An 18,514-nucleotide genomic window follows, 5' to 3' on the forward strand; every position below is an offset into this window, starting at 1 on the left:
CCGTTCCTGCCCCTGTCCCCGCCTGTCCCCGCTTCCGCTCCGCCTTCCCGGCCCTCCCCTGGCCCAACCATAGAGTTGGAGCCTCCGAGAGGGAGCGAGGGGTGGCGGAACCATCGAGCCGGGGCTGCCGCTTCCGGAGCGCGGCTCCGCGCCGCCACTCGGTCTCGGTGCAAGATGGCGGCGGGGCCGCGGCGGCGAGCGCGGGGCTGAGCGAGGCCACAGCAGCGGGAGGGAGCCGGGCCCGGCCGGGCGGAGGGTGAGAGGGGCGCGGCGGTGCTGGGCGGCGAGGAGAAGAGAGGCGAGGAGACGGCGGCAGTTCGCGCTGCCTCATTTTCTTCTTCCTTCCATCGGGCGGGAGTAGGAGGGGGGGTTTTCTGCCCCGTTCCTCTGTGGCCAAAAGAAGAATGAATTTAGTGCTTGATTTCCTGTATTTTTTTTTCACCTTCGGCCGTTAACTTGTTGCGTTGAAGCTCTTTAGCGTGGGTGCTGAGAAGATGTGAAATAGAGGTTTCCGAAGTTCGTTCTCTTTCCCTTTAGCCTTTAAATATTAGAAAGATGGGAAATACGTGGTGTAAATGTTACTCCTACCTCTGTTTGGTGAGCTTCCCTCCTAAAGAAGTAATAGTGTCTTGCAAAAAAAACCCGAAATCCCAGTGTTTTGTCAGGGAGGTAGGTTTGGAGGTGGAGGGAGAGAAGGAACATCCCTAGCTGTAGTTTGGACCCTTATCTGTAAGCTGAAAAAATGTCTAAAGACGGGAAATAATTTTTTGCAGAATAACCCTACACTTGCTAATGGATACAGTGAGTGCTGGGGAGAGATATCAGGGGTAGTTAGAAGTCTGAGGAGGGGAGGAAATGTGTGGGGAAACATTTGAAACAGAGAAAGGTGAAAACTGGGGAGCACTTACGAGAGGGAAAGAGAAGCTAAACTCTGATATGCACTTAGAGAAATAGGATGTGTGTTTCTACGTGCCCTGCACCCCTCCATAGTGTAAGCACGACGCTTCTTGGTTTGAGTCTTAGCGTGAATAATAACAAACTCGTCAATTAGTTTAAAATTATAACTTACTAAAGTAGTAGTAATTAGGTACTTAGTTAAACAGTAGTACTTTATTGGAGTAGGGCAATTTTGCTATGAGTGACTGAGCTCATAGTCAGGCTTGAGGACCTTACAAGTATTTGAGCTCTTTGGGGGAGTAACTTGCTGATACCAAGAAGAGAAATAAGCATACTCAAGCTACCAGTGTGTAGGACCTGAAACAATGTCATCTTTTCCAGGTCCCTCCCTCTTTTTCAAGTTCTGTTTTTTGAGGCAGAAGAAAAAAGATCAAAATGGGGCGGAGATCTACATCATCCACCAAGAGTGGGAAGTTTATGAATCCCACGGATCAGGCCCGTAAGTATCCGTGAAAGCTAAGCCGGTGGGAAAGGGGAGTGCCTAAAGAAGCAGGTAAAAGCTTTCTCTGAGGATAGAATCCTCACTTGTGGATCAGAACTGAGTTTCTCTAACTTGAAAAATGCTATCTCAGTTTTGGCTGGGAAGGCTGCTTGCTCTCATGCTCTTGCTTCTCTTGAGCATTTACCTCTTGATTTTCTACTGGTTATCAGTGTTTGGAGGCCTTCGTACTTAGTTGCTGGACAAACTGCAGGCTGCTTCCTGGGACAGAGTTAATCTGTCCCAGGCAGGAGTTTGAGGAACTTGTCAAATTTTGCAGGTGCTCTGGTTAGATGGGGGAGTTGTCTTACTGGGTTTTTTTCCTACTTTTTGGTAAAATGCCAGATGTTATCAATGCTCAGCAAATAAAGAAAATCCAGACTCCCACAAAGGATATGCTTTATTTCAGAGGCATTCTCAAAGCCTACATATATTTGATGTGTGTTGTCTGATGACTCTATTTCAGCTTCTCTGCTGCAATCTTTTCATTATATCACCTATCACTATGATTTCTGTTGCCTTTTGTTCTTTTTTGTATGGGAAAAGCCCTGCTTCTGGAGACATGAAGAGTGTAGTATCTCTTTCTTTTTTTCCTGTATAAAACACAAGAAATAGAAATCTATTTCATGCTGTATTTCTCTTTCACTGGGAAGCTGAGTTACAGTAAGTCTTTGTGAAATGTCTGAGCTGTGGAGAAACAGCCCTAGTCTTGATGAAGGGAAGGTTTTTCATTAATTTGATTTTGTCTTTCAAGTTGTTATTTTCTTTTTCTTTTCCACTCTAGGGAAGGAAGCTCGGAAAAGGGAACTAAAGAAGGTAAATCAAGAAACTGGGGAACATTTAGTTGGCATTTTCTATACTGTGTATCATGTCTGTAACTGTAAAGGGCTATGAATAGACTATAGATATTTTGGTTGATATCCTAAGATTGACTTTGGAAATACCATCCAAACAAATAGTTTAAAAAAATGTAGAAGTCTTGTTTTGAGTAAACATATCACCAGCTGTTTTTAAACTTGTAATTATTTTTGAAGCATTATTGTAAGTACTTAGGAGTAATAAAAAAACCGAAGCAACAAAGCAAAGAAGCAAGCAACAAACCAAATTAAAAAAAAAAAGACCAAACTAATAAACCCCAATTCTCCTGCACTTCTTAGTGTGTTTTACTGTATTTTGTCAGTTTGGTTATTGTGTTGATTCTATGTGTCTTAGTTGGAGTGAAGGAATGATAATAGCATTTGCAATTGCCAAGATAGTGGAATTAAAATTACCAGAAGTTTTAACTACATTTGCTGCTGATTTGTGCCATGGTGAACATTTTCAGGGCATTCTGAGGTGTGTTTCTTCCTTCAGAATGGAAATATTGAGGAAGGGGTAACAGATGGTCTATGTCTTTCTTCTGCGAAACTTTTCTGATCTGCTTGATCTCTGATCTTAGAACAAGAAGCAACGAATGATGGTACGAGCAGCTGTACTGAAGATGAAAGATCCAAAGCAGATTATCCGAGACATGGAAAAATTGGATGAGATGGGTGAGTGAGAGATACTAGGTTTTGGATTTAGGCAGTGGTTTATGTAGATGCACAGCATAGTTTTAACAGATGACTGGGGAGACTGAAATAGAGTGTACTAGTTTGAAAACAAACCAGTGGGAGACTCCAAGTCAGAACTACAATTCAGTAGGAAAATTAAAGGCAGAAAACACTGGCTTGAACTGACAGAGTCAGGATACAACCTGACACCCTGTTGGTCAGAGTAGTGGTAGTAGTCCTGTTGAAGGGATGAATGTGGTTTTGTTGAAGTGGTGATCATGTAGAAGGGTTTGGTCTTCTTCTGAAGGTCCAGGGGTGGTTATGTATCTCTTGTCCTCTGGGAACCCAGTAGGTAAGGGCTGGCTGTTGTGTTCCAAACCCCAGATTATATCCAGGTAGGAATGCCTGGTTCCTCCCCCTGGGTGGAGCATCTCACACTGGGGTGATGTAATTATGTATGAGTTATGCAGTGAGACTTGATGGCCCATTAGCAGAAGGCATCCCCAGAGGGAGTTATCAGGGATGAGTCATGGAAGAGATAAAGAGCATTTCCCCACCTGGTTTAACAGCTTATGAAGATGGGGATAGAATACATACTTTTGGTTACATCTTACATTGTAACATAAGACATAGAGTAATCTTTTTTCCTTTCCTATTAGAAGGGGGGGATTCTGTGAATAACTGGAGATTGTTTGTGATTTGAGGTGGTGTGGTGCCATCAAAGAGGACTTTTTTCCCAGAAGATGATTGATAAGAAGAATGAGTAGTGTATGTGTGCTACTACTGTAGAGTTCAAGGAGGAGATTGTTACAAGGCTGAAGACTTCCTGAAAACAGGGATTGGAGCTTATTTGCTTTGAAGTAGTTTCATTCATGATAGCTCTGCAGTAGAATAATTTGCAAATTTTTCTGTCCTTTTTTTTGGCTGTCTTGGATCAGAGTTTAACCCAGTACAGCAGCCACAGCTTAATGAAAAAGTGCTGAAGGATAAACGCAAAAAGCTCCGTGAGACTTTTGAACGTATCTTGCGGCTCTATGAGAAGGAGAATCCAGACATCTATAAAGAACTGCGCAAGCTGGAGGTGGAGTACGAGCAGAAGAGAGCACAACTCAGCCAGTATTTTGATGCTGTCAAGGTAATGCTTACTATGTTTCAGTCTTGTAACTGTGGTAGTGTATTCTCTTTGCTCATTAGGTGTGGCAGTTACAGAGGAAGGGAGATTTGTACGAGTTCAGCACCATGTGGCCCAAATGAAATATTACTTTACATAGTACCTCCAATTAGAGCATTTCAGCGAGGACAGTGTCGTGGTTGTCAGATCACTGTCTCTGATATGCTGATCTCATTCAACATGAAAGGAGGAAAGGGAAATTTGTGTTGCAAACCAACAATATCAGCCTTTTGTTTTCTGTATTAAAGAGAGAGCGAGCCTGTGAGTGTGCCATTGATATTTCTGTGAATTTCTGCTAAGGCTCTTGCTAGCAATAATGAGAATTCTTTGTCATTCCTTTAAAGATCTTTCTCTAACATTCTTCCTACCGTGTTGGAGAACATAGTGTTGAGCAAGTGCAAGGATCTGTAAGATTTCTTTTTTCTTTTCTTTTCTTTCGGAACATGCAGCAGTCTGTGACTTGAATACTTAAGAAACACAGCCATACTTGTCTGCAGCCTCTTCATTTTGTAGGTGTGAAGGAGGATAGAAACCTGACTGAGTTTTGACTGAAATACTGAAGCTTTTCATGGGTGCATTGCAAGTGCTTTGGTTTGCATTGAAAGCTTTTACTGTTGACGCTTTCCCAAATTTCTTTCATGGATTGCTGCAAGATAACACGCCCTAAGAACAGACAAGTGGTGGCAGGTCTCACATGTTCTGTACTTTGGAAAGTAGTGAGTTTGTGCAGTAGCTTCTGTGGGAGTAACCCATTCTCTCTTTTTTTTTTTTTTTGTTTTTGTTTTCCTTCTCTCCCTTCCAGAATGCTCAGCATGTTGAAGTGGAAAGTATCCCCTTACCAGATATGCCTCATGCTCCATCCAACATCCTCATACAGGACATTCCCCTTCCAGGGGCCCAGCCACCTTCTATCCTCAAGAAGACGTCAGCCTATGGGTAAGTGGAAAAAGAAACTTAGCAGGGAAGTAAAAAGGAAGCACTCATATTATGGGGAAGGAGCTAGGGGTAGAGGCAGGGGTAATATTGACTCACAGAAGTCAGGAATTCTGTGCAGGTAAATTCTTCTTTCTTTTAATCAAAGCCCTTTTTAATCTTTCCCCACTATTACAGCTTTTTGTTTAAATTCCTTTAAGTAATACATTATACCTTCTAGTTTTTGTCTTTTTCATATCAGTAAAACTTAGAGCCCTGCTGCTTTGAACGTGAATGCCTCTTAAATTGCCTATGTATGTTCTTTTGTCCTGCTGGCATATTCAGTGTATATGAATAGTTCACATAAACTGTTAGTTTGCTTGTTAATTTTTTTTTTTTTTTTACATTCTAGTACTAGTTTTTTTCTGTTTCTTTCTAAATAGCCTTCTGTTTTCACCAATTCTGTGATTATTTAATTCTTCTTCTGTGGTAGGATTCAATAGCTCATTTTTTTCAGTATTGTCTTCCGTTGCTTTCTGAGGAGCTTTTGTCTGATCTTCAGCAGTCACGTCTTTGTATGAGGTTGTAAACTCCTTGTGTCAAATCTATACTTTTTAAATGTTGGTGTTGCTTTTTAGAAGTCTGCATAAGCAGCGGTGAGAGAAGGCTAAATAATTCTACTAAAGACATGTTTGTTTTAATTTGTTCTTGTTCCTGCATTTCTCATTTCCTTTCTTATTTCCAGACCACCAGTTCGGTCCATTTCTGTACTTCCTTCTCTGGGGCTTGGTGTTCCACGTTTACCTCCAGGGAGGAAGCCCCCTGGACCTCCACCAGGGCCACCCCCGCCTCAAGTCCTACAGATGTATGGCCGTAAAGTGGGTTTCACCTTGGATGTGGCTCCTCGAAGGCGAGAGGAGGAGATTTCTTACAGTTCCGAAGCAGGTAAGGACTTTCCTATTACCCTCTGGGGTTTTCCTTGACCTCTGTTTTGCTATGGATAGTACAGTGTGCCCTAGACAAAGTGTTCTCTCGGCATTATGAATGTTAGCACTACTTGAAGGACTCCTACTAAGTGATTGCACCTCTGAGGTAATTCAGATATAGTCAAAATATCTGCAATTTTGTTACCACCTGCATTTTTAAATATTGAAACATTTAATTACATGTCTCAGATACTTTTTTGTTAGGTTTCACAGACAGATATTTTTAAATGAACCCGTAGTAGTGCTGAAACATTGTACATATTGCCCCTTTAAAAAACCCAGTCACTCTCAGAGAAATCTTCTGTTTGAAAAACCCATCAAATAGACACCCCCAAACCAAAACCACAACAACAAAACCTACAACCAACCCTCAGTGTGCATTTGCTAGGAGAACACAGGTCCTCTTTTTCATACAGTTGCTGTATCATCCCTAGAAACTTTTGTGACTGGATGGATTAGCTTTATTTCATGCCAGAAGGCATCGCAGTATTTCAGTGGTGGGCAATTGCTGAATAGAAATTAATGAACGAGTTGCAGTAGCAGTTGCCTTCACTTGTTTGCTGTGCAAATTAACCAGCAGGTTAATAGGAAATCTTACAGATTTTCCAAAATATCCTTTAAGATACGTGCTAAAAAGTAAAAGGATGACAGTTTGTCCATGCTTTTGCTAAGGGGAATGTTGTGACTGTAAACATACACTGGTGTGAAAGAGTATTCTGTATTTGGAATTCATGCATTTCCTAATACTTTGCCTTCTGCAGGACAGCGAGGCCATGATGATGACATGTCCAGCACTAGTGAAGATGAAGGTTATCCTGAGGATATGGATCAAGATAAGCACGATGAGAGCAGCGATGACAGTGACAGCGATAGGTCAGATGCAGACAGTGAAGGCGAGGACTTCCTGCATCGTGATAACGACAAGGAGAGGGAAGGTGGCGAAGAAAAGAAATCAGGTGTGAAAGGGAAATGAGAGCTTGGGGGTTGATTTTTCAAAAGAAAAACACTACTTGATAGAGTTGAGGGGGTGTGTGTAATTTATTTAGTCAACTAAATGTTCTAACTCACCTAAAGTCCAGCTAAAGGATTTCTATTAATAAATGGGTCAGAAGGAGGCTACCTAAAAGTGAAGCAACTTTCAGATAAACCTGTTTTCTTAAAAGTTGAGTAAGCTTATAGCTCCCAAGGCGTCTTTCACCTGTATCGTTGCATTGGTAAGGTACCCTACAAAATTAAGCCTCAGTGTAAAATATGCTCACTTGCCTGGGGGAGACCAGTTGGTAGAGAATACTAGGTTAGCAATCAGTAACACCAATGTTAACTCTTATCTAAGGAGCATCATTGTGTTAGAATGATATGCTATCTATACCAGATATTGACGGAACTATCTGATTTTTCTTATTTTCTTCCCGCCTCCTGCTGCCCTTATCTGTACTCTGCTTTCCCCAGGTCACAGTGTCCGGTTTGCAGACATGCCTGGGAAGTCACGAAAAAAGAAAAAGAACATGAAAGAACTGACTCCACTCCAGGCCATGATGTTACGAATGGCAGGTGAGTAAGGTGGATATATGATGTAATGGTAATATGCCATTAGGCTTCCAGTTAAGGTTTCTCTGGTAAGCTTACTTTGCTCAGGTTTTATTTTATAGAGTAAGTATTTTGCTGTCATTATGTAGGATCTGCTGAGAGTATCAGCTGTCATTAGGTATTTGAGTTATGGCTTGGGTTTTGCTTCTTTTTTTTGTTTGTTTGTCTGGGGATTTTTTGTTTGTTTGCTTTTGTTGGTTTTTTAAATTTTTTTTTTAAAGTAGTGTGTGTGTTTTGCATAGCAGAGTTGAAGAGCAGCAATTTACTGGTTTTTTCTTCTAAGCATTTTCTTGCTTAGCTTTTAAACAGTTTTTCAAAATGCAATATGAATCTCGTGGTGAAAGAGAAAGGGTGACATTGTCTATGTGCTCAGCATGTAACCTGTAAGGATTTGTACTCCCTAAAAATACGCTGCTTAACCAATAAGTTAACTATTAGAATGAAGATTATTTTTTGTTTTAGAAAGAAACTCCAGTATCTTTCAAAGGTGCAGGACTTTCTTGGACATGGGGATTATGTTTATTTTGACATTGTGTCCCCCAACCCCTTGTTGTCCCACTTCCACACAAACTTCCATAAGGCTTAGATCAAATAGCTGCAGTTTGGGTTGGTAGTATAAGTTTCAGGTCCCAGAGGAACACATAGCTCTTGTTGTCAGAGCTCTATCTAGAACAGCGATGATTTCTCTATTATTATTTTTATTTGTTTTCATTTTATGTTTAACAGTAAAAAGTGATCAGATTTCTTCCCTTTGGAGTAAGGTTTATCTTTCTTTTTCTTCTTTTTATTTTGTGTGCTCAAGTTTCTCTGATGTTCACAAAGATGTTATGCATAGACAAATTTTATAAGTGTATCTCCATATCCAGGTCAGGAAATTCCAGAAGAAGGGAGAGAAGTGGAGGAATATTCAGAAGAAGAGGAGGAGGAGGAAGAGGACTCAGAGTCTGAGGAGACATCACAGCAACAGCAGCAGCAACAAATCAGTGAGGAAGCTCTTGCAGAGACTGGGTCATCTACTACGACTTCCCAGGCACAGCAGCAGCAGCAGACTGCACAGGCTGTTCCTCCAGCTCAGATACAGGCGCCTCCCATGCCTGGGCCTCCTCCGCTGGGACCGCCTCCAGCCCCTCCACTGAGGCCCCCCGGCCCACCCACCGGCCTTCCTCCTGGCCCTCCACCAGGTGAACACTTGCTTTACTCTGCTTTGAAGCATGCAGGCTCTCAGGCAGTGGTATCAGTTTGGGAGTTTGGAAGCTGCAGAATGTGGATACAAATACTGCTGCTAGCAAGAATTTTTCTTGCTGCTTTCCAGTCCCATGGGATACTTTTCTCTCTCATGGAAGATATTTGTTGAGTTCTATAAACTATGAACACCTGCGACCTTGCAATGCTTTGTTGATGCTACAGTAGAAAAATATTTTGACAATGGATGTTTTAGGATTTTAGCCAATCACCCCAAGGGGTGGCTGATCCTTTGACCAATTAGACTATGAAGAAAAAAGTCTATAAAAGAGTTTGTAAAATAATTAAATAGATCAATCTTGCTGCACAATTCCTGCTTGTTGGATCTCTCCTCTCCTCCCTACCGCTGCAGGATACCATCATAGCAGAGTGTGTTGCAGATGGAGTATATGTACTCAGTTACTGAGACCTGTCTGTTGTCAGTCTACATCATTGTTGCTGTACCTTGTTTTTGAGGCATCAGGCTCCTGTAGCTGTAGCCTTCCTGATGGTTGTCTCTGTTAGAGCCAACACTGGCAGACAGCAGCAGAGCCAGTATATGAAGTGGAGTGAAAGAGCAAAGGTACTTATTTTTAGGCCAGAAGAACAGTCAAATTCCACAGAGAAAGGTTTTTAGCTGTTTAAATTCTGACAAACTCAGCTCCAAAGCTGTTACCAGTTACTACTTAATTACATGGGGAGGGACCCTTTTTCCATGATACTCTTAGCTATTATGAAGATGCTTCAGCTGTGTAACGCTGCTTCTTCTTGAGATTTTTAGAAATTCTACTTAATCTGACAGCTAGGTAATATAGCTTTCATTCATATGTTGAAGATCTTTATTATTGGTTGATGAGATAGTTGCTGGGATATATTTTTAACTGTGAACTAAATTTCTCTTTTGTTGCACGAATGCTTTCAGGAGCTCCTCCATTTCTGAGACCTCCTGGGTTACCAGGGTTACGTGGGCCTTTGCCTCGACTGCTGCCACCGGGTCCTCCCCCTGGGCGACCACCTGGTCCTCCCCCAGGCCCCCCACCAGGTCTGCCGCCGGGTCCTCCTCCACGTGGTCCTCCTCCTCGTCTGCCCCCTCCTGCCCCACCAGGTAAGGGGTTCTGTTTGTTCCAGTGCCATGTCCCTTCTTGCTTGCTTTTTGCAGTTTTTGCTGTGGTGATCAAGCCAGTGAGGTATAATGGACTGCCGGTTTGCCTTTGTTCCTGTCTGTGGCTGCATTGTGCTATGTGCTGTTACATTATTCTGTGTAATAACAACAAATAAGTGCTGTGCATGGTTTGGTAGCAAGAAATCTGCCCTCAAAAAGAGAATTTAAAAAGAGTTTAAACTTCTGTTCTGCAGGACTCTCTGAATACCCTTTGGGTGCTATAATGGTGTTCAACTAAATGAGTTGGAGATCGGGATATCTATTTTTTCTGCCTGGGTCAGATATTTCTGATGACTCTGAAATTCCTGTGGGATAGATTGTCAAGAAACTTTATTTTCAGATTATAACTTTAAAAATTGAAAGGGAACAGTATGCAAGCTCCTGTGGCTTTCAGAGTCTGAAGAGCAGCATTTTCAACTCAGCATTTGGTGCAGGGTTGAAAACTTTTTTTTTTTTAAAGCCAGTGCTACTGTATCTTGTTGGGAGTTATTTTGTTTTGGTTTTTGTTCTTGGCATTCTGAGCCTGTGCACTTTTTTTATCAAATATTTTGAAATTCCCAGATACGGAGACAGCTCATGCTTTCTTCTCTTCTTACAGGTATCCCTCCTCCTCGCCCAGGCATGTTACGGCCACCTCTGGTGCCTCCCTTAGGACCTGCCCCACCTGGGCTCTTTCCACCAGCTCCCATTCCAAATCCTGGGGTACTGAGCGCCCCTCCCAGCTTGATTCAGCGGCCCAAGGCGGATGACACCAGTGCGGCCACCATCGAGAAGAAAGCCACGGCCACCATCAGTGCCAAGCCGCAGATCACCAACCCCAAGGCAGAGATCACACGCTTCGTGCCCACTGCCTTGCGAGTGCGCCGCGAGAATAAAGGGGCTTCTGCTGCCTCCCAGAGGAAACAAGATGATGAGCCTGCCCTCCCGTTAACCAAAGCTGCCCCTAAGGCTGGATCATCTGCCCCTATCTCTGTACAGACAAAGGATGACGTGTATGAAGCCTTCATGAAAGAAATGGAAGGTCTCCTGTGACCTGTCATAGTCCTAGTCAGATTTCCTGCCCCTCTGAACATGGATTAGATCACTGTGGAGGGAGAAAAAGGGAAAGTCCTCCTGCAACAAAAGGGCTCGCATGACTGGAAATAGTTCCCTACCCACAGGTTAACTTGCCAGTGTGCTGTGAATAGAGACCGCTGCAGCTGAGGTGTGCCTGGGGTCCTCCTTTCAGAGCCACCATGTCCACTTGGTGAAAGGAAATTGCAGTAAAGAAGGCGATGCTGCTCCCCTCAAGTCCTCCCCCTTCCTTGGAGGGAGCTGATGACACGCTGGGACAGGGGTGTCAGAGAGGGGGGTGACCATGCTCTGCCTGAGTCCTTACACACCCTGAGTGCTCTGGTGAGGGTAGTGGAACAGGTTTCTAAGGAGCCAGAAAAGTGTTAGCAGCATTTCATAGACAAATGGTTGTCCAGTTTTTATTTTCTGTACTGTTTTTTTTTTCTGTAAATATTTTATAATCATGTTTTTTAGTTGCAGTGAGGTTGATCAATCATCTTTCTTCCAGGGTAGTCAGGGAGGTAATTTGTTGCATATACTGTACACTGGAATTTTGCACCCTATCCCCTTTATGGTCATCTTGATGGATTTTTGTTGGCTGGGGAAACTTCATTTTGTCTTGTGAAAGACAATAAATGTTCAGTGTATCAAAATACCATTTTTCCTGTGATTTGTGTAAAACTAGCAGGCAGGTGGAGAGGGGGGAGGGTTCTTTGCTCGCCTTGGAAGATGATAGAGGCATTCAGAACCTCAGAGAAGAAAACCAATAACCACATTGTAAATAAGATATACTTACTTTTTCCCACTAAACTTCTGCTATATTCTTATTTTTAAGTTCATAAACATCCCTTTTTTAACCTTTATTGGTAGCTAGTAGAAACTTAAGTCCTGAAATACTACTAATAATTACAAGCCAATTTATTTTATATACTCCTATTGGAAGGTTTGCTTCATATCGAGCCTCAGATAACCACTGGGTGCATCATGGACAGGCTACCTTAGGTAAAAATCAGTAAACAATTTTAATGTTAAAAGATTTGACTGACAGATAATTTTACTTGTGGCTAATAATCAATATTAAGACCCCAGACTAGCAGATACTTCAAACAATACATTTAGTTGGCTCTAAGTTTCAGTCTTAATGGAATACACCATGTTTTGAGGTCAAATCTGGTTTAAGGAGGCAAAGTTATTAGCTAACCAAACTTACACTTGAAAACTTTGCATCTGTTTTCACAGATTCTGGACACAATCAAAAAGGTTTGCACAGCAGTTCTCTTCCTGGTTCAGGATTTAGTTGCAATTGTGTCAGTAATATCTTAAATATTTTTTTTTGGTTGTACTTTTGAAATATATTTTAGCTAAGTCTGAAACTTACAGCCTTGTCCACACACTTCTTCCACTATAATTTTATGATACTCTTATCAGGATCTGGGGTGCATAAAAAGGAAGAACCATGATTTAGAGTACAAAAACTTCAAGGAATGAAGATGGGAACAAGAAAAAAATTATAAATAACTGAAATTGATGGAAACAAGAGAGCAGAATTGGGAAAATGAAGGAAGAGCCGGTTGTACAACACTGGTGTAGCAGAGGGATGTGACTTAAGCCCAGCTGCAGGCTCCTTCATTGCTTTATGCAGGATAGGGTCTGCCCTTGCCCAAAGAGCGTGGAAGAAGGAGGCAAATATGCCAGGAAATAAAGAGAAACCATGGCAGATTACCAAATCAACAGGAATCTCTTTGTCTGTAAGACAGGGCCAGCATAGCAGAGGAACGTCTTGAATCTTCAAGAAGTCACTTCAGCTTCCTGATGCAGTGATTATTCTCGAGTCTAAGTGTGACAGCCTGATTTTTAATGCTCTGCAGAACAGCCTTGCCGTTAATACCTCATTGTGGTTGGCTTTAGGAGCTCTCTAAGAACAGACACAGAGTCTAATTTGGAAAGGAGACGTTGTTTATTCTGCGTGGGGTGCACAAATCAAGCGCACCAAGGAGTAATAAGTTACATCTTTTATACAGTAAAATTTACGTGAACCCGCCCATCTAATGCATATTCTCCGCCTACCTAATGCATATTGTGTGATGTACCTTTATACAATTCTTGAAACAGGAAGTTCTTTATTTATTAAGCAACTTCTGTTGTAGAAGTTATCTGACGACATCAGTTATGTTTACAAAAGGTGAAAAGATTCAGCCTGGAGACAGATCATTCGGCTTGAAGACACCAGTGTGACTTTGATTACAGCAATACTGAAGTAATTTGTCTCTAGAATCAGGGAAACCTCCTGTAGTACGTGTTGCTGCCTAGTTTCTACACATATCAGTGGTGCTGGGGTGTAAATGTTCCTACTGGATGTAAAGTTTCTCATTCGTCAGAACATTAACACGTTTTTAAAGTAGCCCTGTAGTAGCATTTCTGAGGTTTAAAATACGGGATTATTTCTAAATCGATAGCGTTAGCGGGGGTTCCCCCATCCCGTTCCGGGGCGGCAGCTGTGCGTCTCTGCTCTGCTCGGGCGGCCGGGGACGCGTTTCTCCCGCGCTGTCCCCGCTCACGGAGCGCGGCTCGGGGCGGGCGCGGAGCGGGGCCGGGGCCGGCGGCGGGGGCGGCTCGGCGGGAGCGGCCGCCGGCGGCTCCCATTGGTCGGATTTGGATCCGCGGCGCCATTGGTCGGAGCGAGCCAGAGCGCGCCGCAGCCAATCAGAGAGCGAGCGGGGCGCGCGCAGGAGCTATAAAAGCGGCCGCGCGCGGGGCAGGGGGACACGTGACCACGTCAGTTCGGGCGGCGGCGGAGCAGCGTCAGCAGCGATGTCCGGCCGGGGCAAGCAGGGCGGGAAGGCGCGCGCCAAGGCCAAGTCGCGCTCGTCGCGGGCCGGGCTGCAGTTCCCCGTGGGCCGCGTGCACCGGCTGCTGCGCAAGGGCAACTACGCGGAGCGCGTGGGCGCCGGCGCCCCGGTGTACCTGGCGGCCGTGCTGGAGTACCTGACGGCCGAGATCCTGGAGCTGGCGGGCAACGCGGCCCGCGACAACAAGAAGACGCGCATCATCCCCCGCCACCTGCAGCTCGCCATCCGCAACGACGAGGAGCTCAACAAGCTGCTGGGCAAGGTGACGATCGCGCAGGGCGGCGTGCTGCCCAACATCCAGGCCGTGCTGCTGCCCAAGAAGACCGACAGCCACAAGGCAAAAAGCAAGTGAAACATCTGAGGAGCGCTCCCACCTCAAGTAACCCAAAGGCTCTTTTCAGAGCCACCCACTTCCTCATAAAAGGAGCTGTACATCCTAGTGAAAAAACAAACTAAAAAACTCCAATCCGTCTCCTTAAAAACGCGAAAACAAAACCTAAAACGAACAACCCACCCCAAAAGCCGTAGTATCTTAGCTCTTAAAAAACTAGCAAACCACCCCAAACCCTTTAGATCTTGGCTCTTTAAAATTTTTTAAAAAAATTCATTATACAGTTAAACAATTGCTGGTAAGTGCATACTACTACTAACGGGATTTATTTGATACTAAGTAAATCACTGCTCTGGAGAAAGACACAAAGTTTCTGAAGACCGAAACAAAAAGCCCACAGCCCCATCATGCCTCTTTGTTTTTCAGCTGGGCCGTATGTGAAGTTCTGGTAATTCACTGATGTCTTTAAAAACAGCCCTGACCCCTTTAAACAATTTCTAGACCTACAGGCTTTGTTGGGGGCTTTCCTGTTGGTTTGTTTTGTTGTTGTTGTTTTGGTTTTGTTTTGTTTTGTTTTGTTTTTAATATAATAATAGGCATTCTGAATTACTAATTCTTATTAAAAATCTTTCAGCTGCCAAGCTCATTTTCTGCCTCAAATCTGAAGGAGTTTGACAATAATTGTTCACACGATGCACTGGTAATCTGAGGTGAAAAGGACTGTTGCCAGTTTTGATTCTACCTTACACATAGTGCTTAATATAAACCATAAATATGTTGAAATAGAAACAGACAATCTGCTATTATTGCTCAAAAAACGTATTTTAATAATTATCCATTTGAAAATATAAATTACTTGAATCAAAACATTGTCCAGAATTTTAGTATCACCAACAGTTACAATAGCAAGAGGTAAAAAGGAGTTTACAGGCCTTTCTCAAAAGAATGGGTTGCAAACATTAATAAACATATCAGAGAATACTTCTTTTAATTCTCTGTACTCTGAAAAACAATGTGCATTTATTTTTAATTTAAGTTTGGTCTTGGAAAAGTGCATCTGAAGACTGTTCCCCCTGTTGCTAGCAGCCAGCTGTTTCAGTGTAGCAGATACATCATGTAGTTTTTAATATTAATTCCAATGTAGGGATCAGTCATTAGACAGTAAGAAATTGGAATATTCAGGAATCTGCTGTGAAAGAGGAATGCTAACTGATCACTTGAGCAAATTTTAATATGTCCAAGTAGTGGGAAAATCAGCTGCAGCAGTGTCTCCTTAGACAATGATGACTCAGATTTTTGCCAATCCAGCTGTATCAAAATAAAAACACTGACATATTATCAAACGATAGGACACTGGTTATCATTATTAACAAAACCTGGCCGTTTTAAGTTTTTATGTCACCTGATTTATTAAGATAGTAAGTATTTCTGTAGCAGAGGACGAGGCAACCATGTCTGTATTGTGTACACTGAGCAATACAGTGCAAACTGCTATGCTGTAAAAAGTCACCTCCTTTGGGGGCACAAAAAGCCCTTCACAGAACTTTAATCTGCTTCTTGCCTTGCTGCATGATGCACTAGTTTATTTTCTCTTAATTATTTTGAAAGAGGTAAAGGATTTTGGACAAAGGAGCTAATTTCTAATCCATATTCAGTGCTCAAGATGAGCCTGTGTTACTTCCTCCTCTTTGAAATCAATTTGCGACTAAAATATCGATTCAAACCCCTGATTTTCAGCTCAGATTAAGAGAAGACCCTTTAAAGAATATTAATTAATTACTTTGGAAATTTAGCTCCCCACGTCGCGGATTTTATTTAGAAGGAAAAACAAAAGTTTCTGTCTCCCGAGGTCTGTTCAGGTCCAGGACTCAGTGTTTATTGCCTCTTTTTTAGCTCACCCGTTGCCTCCTCGGAAGGAAACTTGGCCGAGGGGAACAAGAGTCTTTCTTTTCCACGCCGCTGCGAACTGGGGGGGGGTCGGTGGCAGAAATTCTGATAAAAACAGCCGTTTTTGGCTCCTAAGAAACACAAAATGAGCGGGGAGAAGAGACCTTTCTGCCGTGCAGCGGGGCGGGCTCTGCAACGCACCAATCACCGCGCGGCTCCGCTCTATAAATACGAGGCTGCCGACTTGCTCCAGGCCCAGTGATTTCCCCTGGATCGTGGACGACGGCTGACACAATGTCGGAGACCGCGCCTGTTGCCGCTCCCGCAGTCTCTGCGCCCGCCGCCAAGGCCGCCGCCAAGAAGCCGAAGAAGGCGGCGAGCGGCTCCAAAGCCCGCAAGCCCGCGGGGCCCAGCGTCACCGAGCTGATCACCAAGGCCGTGTCCGCCTCCAAGGAGCGCAAGGGGCTCTCCCTCGCCGCGCTCAAGAAGGCGCTGGCCGCCGGCGGCTACGATGTGGAGAAGAACAACAGCCGCATCAAGCTGGGGCTCAAGAGCCTCGTCAGCAAGGGCACCCTGGTGCAGACCAAGGGCACCGGCGCCTCCGGCTCCTTCAAGCTGAATAAGAAGCCGGGTGAGACAAAAGAAAAAGCAACGAAGAAAAAGCCGGCTGCCAAGCCTAAGAAGCCGGCGGCTAAGAAGCCCGCCAGCGCCGCCAAGAAGCCCAAGAAGGCGGCGGCGGTGAAGAAGAGCCCCAAGAAGGCCAAGAAGCCGGCAGCCGCTGCAGCTAAGAAGGCGGCCAAGAGCCCCAAGAAAGCCGCAAAGGCCGGCCGCCCCAAGAAAGCAGTGAAAAGCCCGGCTAAGGCCAAAGCGGTGAAGCCCAAAGCAGCCAAGCCTAAGGCAGCCAAGCCCAAAGCAGCCAAGGCAAAGAAGGCGGCGCCCAAAAAGAAGTGAAGATGACTGAGAAAAATTGAGTCTACTCATTTAAATAAACCCAAAGGCTCTTTTAAGAGCCACCCACTTACTCTCAAAAAGAGCTGGAACACTGCTATCGTACATCAGCAAACCCAAATCACTTAGAGATCTCAGTAGGGCTTTACACGGCATTCATAAAAGTTCAGATTTTGGGTACGTGTACGTTCGGTAACGCCTGCGTGGGAGACTGGTGCTTCCTCTTAAGAGGAAGCGTGTCCCTACGTGCAACTTGGGAGCCCTGCGATAGCAGCTGCGCCTGCCCCGCCCCCGTTCATTGACCGGCGCAGCCCGGAGCAAAAAGAGGCGGCGCCGGCGGTCCCGCGGAGCAGCGAGCGCCCTTCGCTCCGGTGCCCGGGGGAGTTTAAAAGTGCCGCGTTGGGCCGTGATTGGCCCCGCGCCGCCCCGCACCGCCTTCGCGCCAGGCTCCGCCCGCCAGGGCGGTGACCCTCCCTCCCTCCCTCCCTCCCTCCCTCCTTCCCCGCCGTGGCTGTGCCCGGTGCCGGCCCCGCACAGGGAGCGAGCGCTGGCCGGTCGGTGACGCGCGGCCTCAGCCCTCCCTCCCCTGTCTCACGGCCTTCGAGCCGGGTGTGGCTGGGGGAGGCGGGGAGAGGAAGGGAGCAGGGATGGGGGAACGTGCGTGCCGTGACACAGCCCTGTCCAGCGGCAGCTTCCGCCGAGCTCCCCTCCCACAGCGGCGCGGCGCGGAGCCTGCGGCCCCACGCTCCGGTTCTCCCCGGCTCCCAGTAAACCTTGCAGTGTAAATCACTGATGGCCCCTTTATCAGCAGCTTTGTTTTGTTTTTTTCTTTAAGACAGAACCATCTCCTGCAAAACTCTGGGAAATCGGTGTTTTAAGGCGGAAAACCCTTCAAGAAAACCTTTTTTATTGCCTAATCAAGTACTAACACCTACTTGAATAGAAACAGCCAGTATTGGTAGGGGTAACAGCAGGTTAGGGTACATGTAAGTAAAATAATAAAACCCGAAACTTTACAAGCCCCTCTAAAAAAATTAAGCCGGCAAGACATAAAAAAAAATATTTATTTTACTACTATAGTGCGCTGAAAGTAAATACTAGGTCAACCAAATAAAAGGCATTAACCCCTCAGAAAAAACTCCACCTTCCCCACAGGATTTGTATTCAGACAAGTTCCGCTGCTTTTTAGTTCCATTAAAAACCGAACCGGATCACAGGCTTTGAACAAGCAAGTTTACATACCGAGCACAAGCAAAACAAACTCTTAAAGAACGCAAAAAGTACATTTAAATTTGCTATAAAAAGGAACACTTGATTTACTAACGTGCAAATGTTAAGGCTGTTTACATACCTCCCACTACAAGCACTGATTCAGCCCTTTTAATTGAAAAAGTGGGTGGCTCTTAAAAGAGCCTTTGGGTTGCAAGTGACGGTCCGAGA

The 18,514-nt window shown here is 44.5% G+C and overlaps 4 protein-coding genes across 5 annotated transcripts in view; 3 read left to right on the forward strand and 1 right to left on the reverse strand.

The window, feature by feature from the left end:
• Window positions 1-146: 146 nt before the first annotated feature.
• Window positions 147-11,714, forward strand: WBP11 (WW domain binding protein 11). The gene is made up of 12 exons (XM_042027218.1): window positions 147-256; window positions 1,279-1,396; window positions 2,220-2,251; window positions 2,874-2,967; window positions 3,906-4,102; window positions 4,941-5,074; window positions 5,796-5,995; window positions 6,798-6,992; window positions 7,486-7,587; window positions 8,490-8,804; window positions 9,767-9,949; window positions 10,605-11,714. The coding sequence occupies exons 2-12, from the start codon at window positions 1,333-1,335 to the stop codon at window positions 11,036-11,038; spliced, it is 1,950 nt and encodes a 649-aa protein (XP_041883152.1). The 5' UTR covers window positions 147-256; window positions 1,279-1,332; the 3' UTR covers window positions 11,039-11,714.
• Window positions 11,715-13,847: 2,133 nt separating this feature from the next.
• LOC121664178 (histone H2A) lies at window positions 13,848-14,520 on the forward strand. Its single transcript, XM_042027257.1, has one exon. The coding sequence runs from the start codon at window positions 13,871-13,873 to the stop codon at window positions 14,258-14,260; it is 390 nt and encodes a 129-aa protein (XP_041883191.1). The 5' UTR covers window positions 13,848-13,870; the 3' UTR covers window positions 14,261-14,520.
• Window positions 14,521-16,380: 1,860 nt separating this feature from the next.
• LOC121664170 (histone H1) overlaps window positions 16,381-18,514 on the forward strand; it is a 17,071-nt gene continuing 14,937 nt past the window's right edge. Inside the window, exon 1 of the mRNA XM_042027244.1 lies at window positions 16,381-17,075. Within this exon, the coding sequence (XP_041883178.1) occupies window positions 16,421-17,075 (655 nt within the window). The 5' untranslated portion in view covers window positions 16,381-16,420. The remainder of the gene's footprint in view (window positions 17,076-18,514) is intronic.
• LOC121664188 (histone H2B 8) overlaps window positions 18,120-18,514 on the reverse strand; it is a 15,968-nt gene continuing 15,573 nt past the window's right edge. Inside the window, exon 2 of one of the 2 annotated variants that reach the window (XM_042027286.1) lies at window positions 18,120-18,514. The gene's annotated coding sequence lies outside the window, so the exon portion shown is untranslated. The other variant, XM_042027295.1, reaches the window with a different exon arrangement.

The sequence above is a fragment of the Corvus kubaryi genome, unplaced genomic scaffold (genome assembly GCF_017639235.1).
Source record: "Corvus kubaryi isolate FWS band 111438036 unplaced genomic scaffold, C.kubaryi_AGA036_p1.0 129, whole genome shotgun sequence".
Taxonomy (NCBI): domain Eukaryota; kingdom Metazoa; phylum Chordata; class Aves; order Passeriformes; family Corvidae; genus Corvus; species Corvus kubaryi.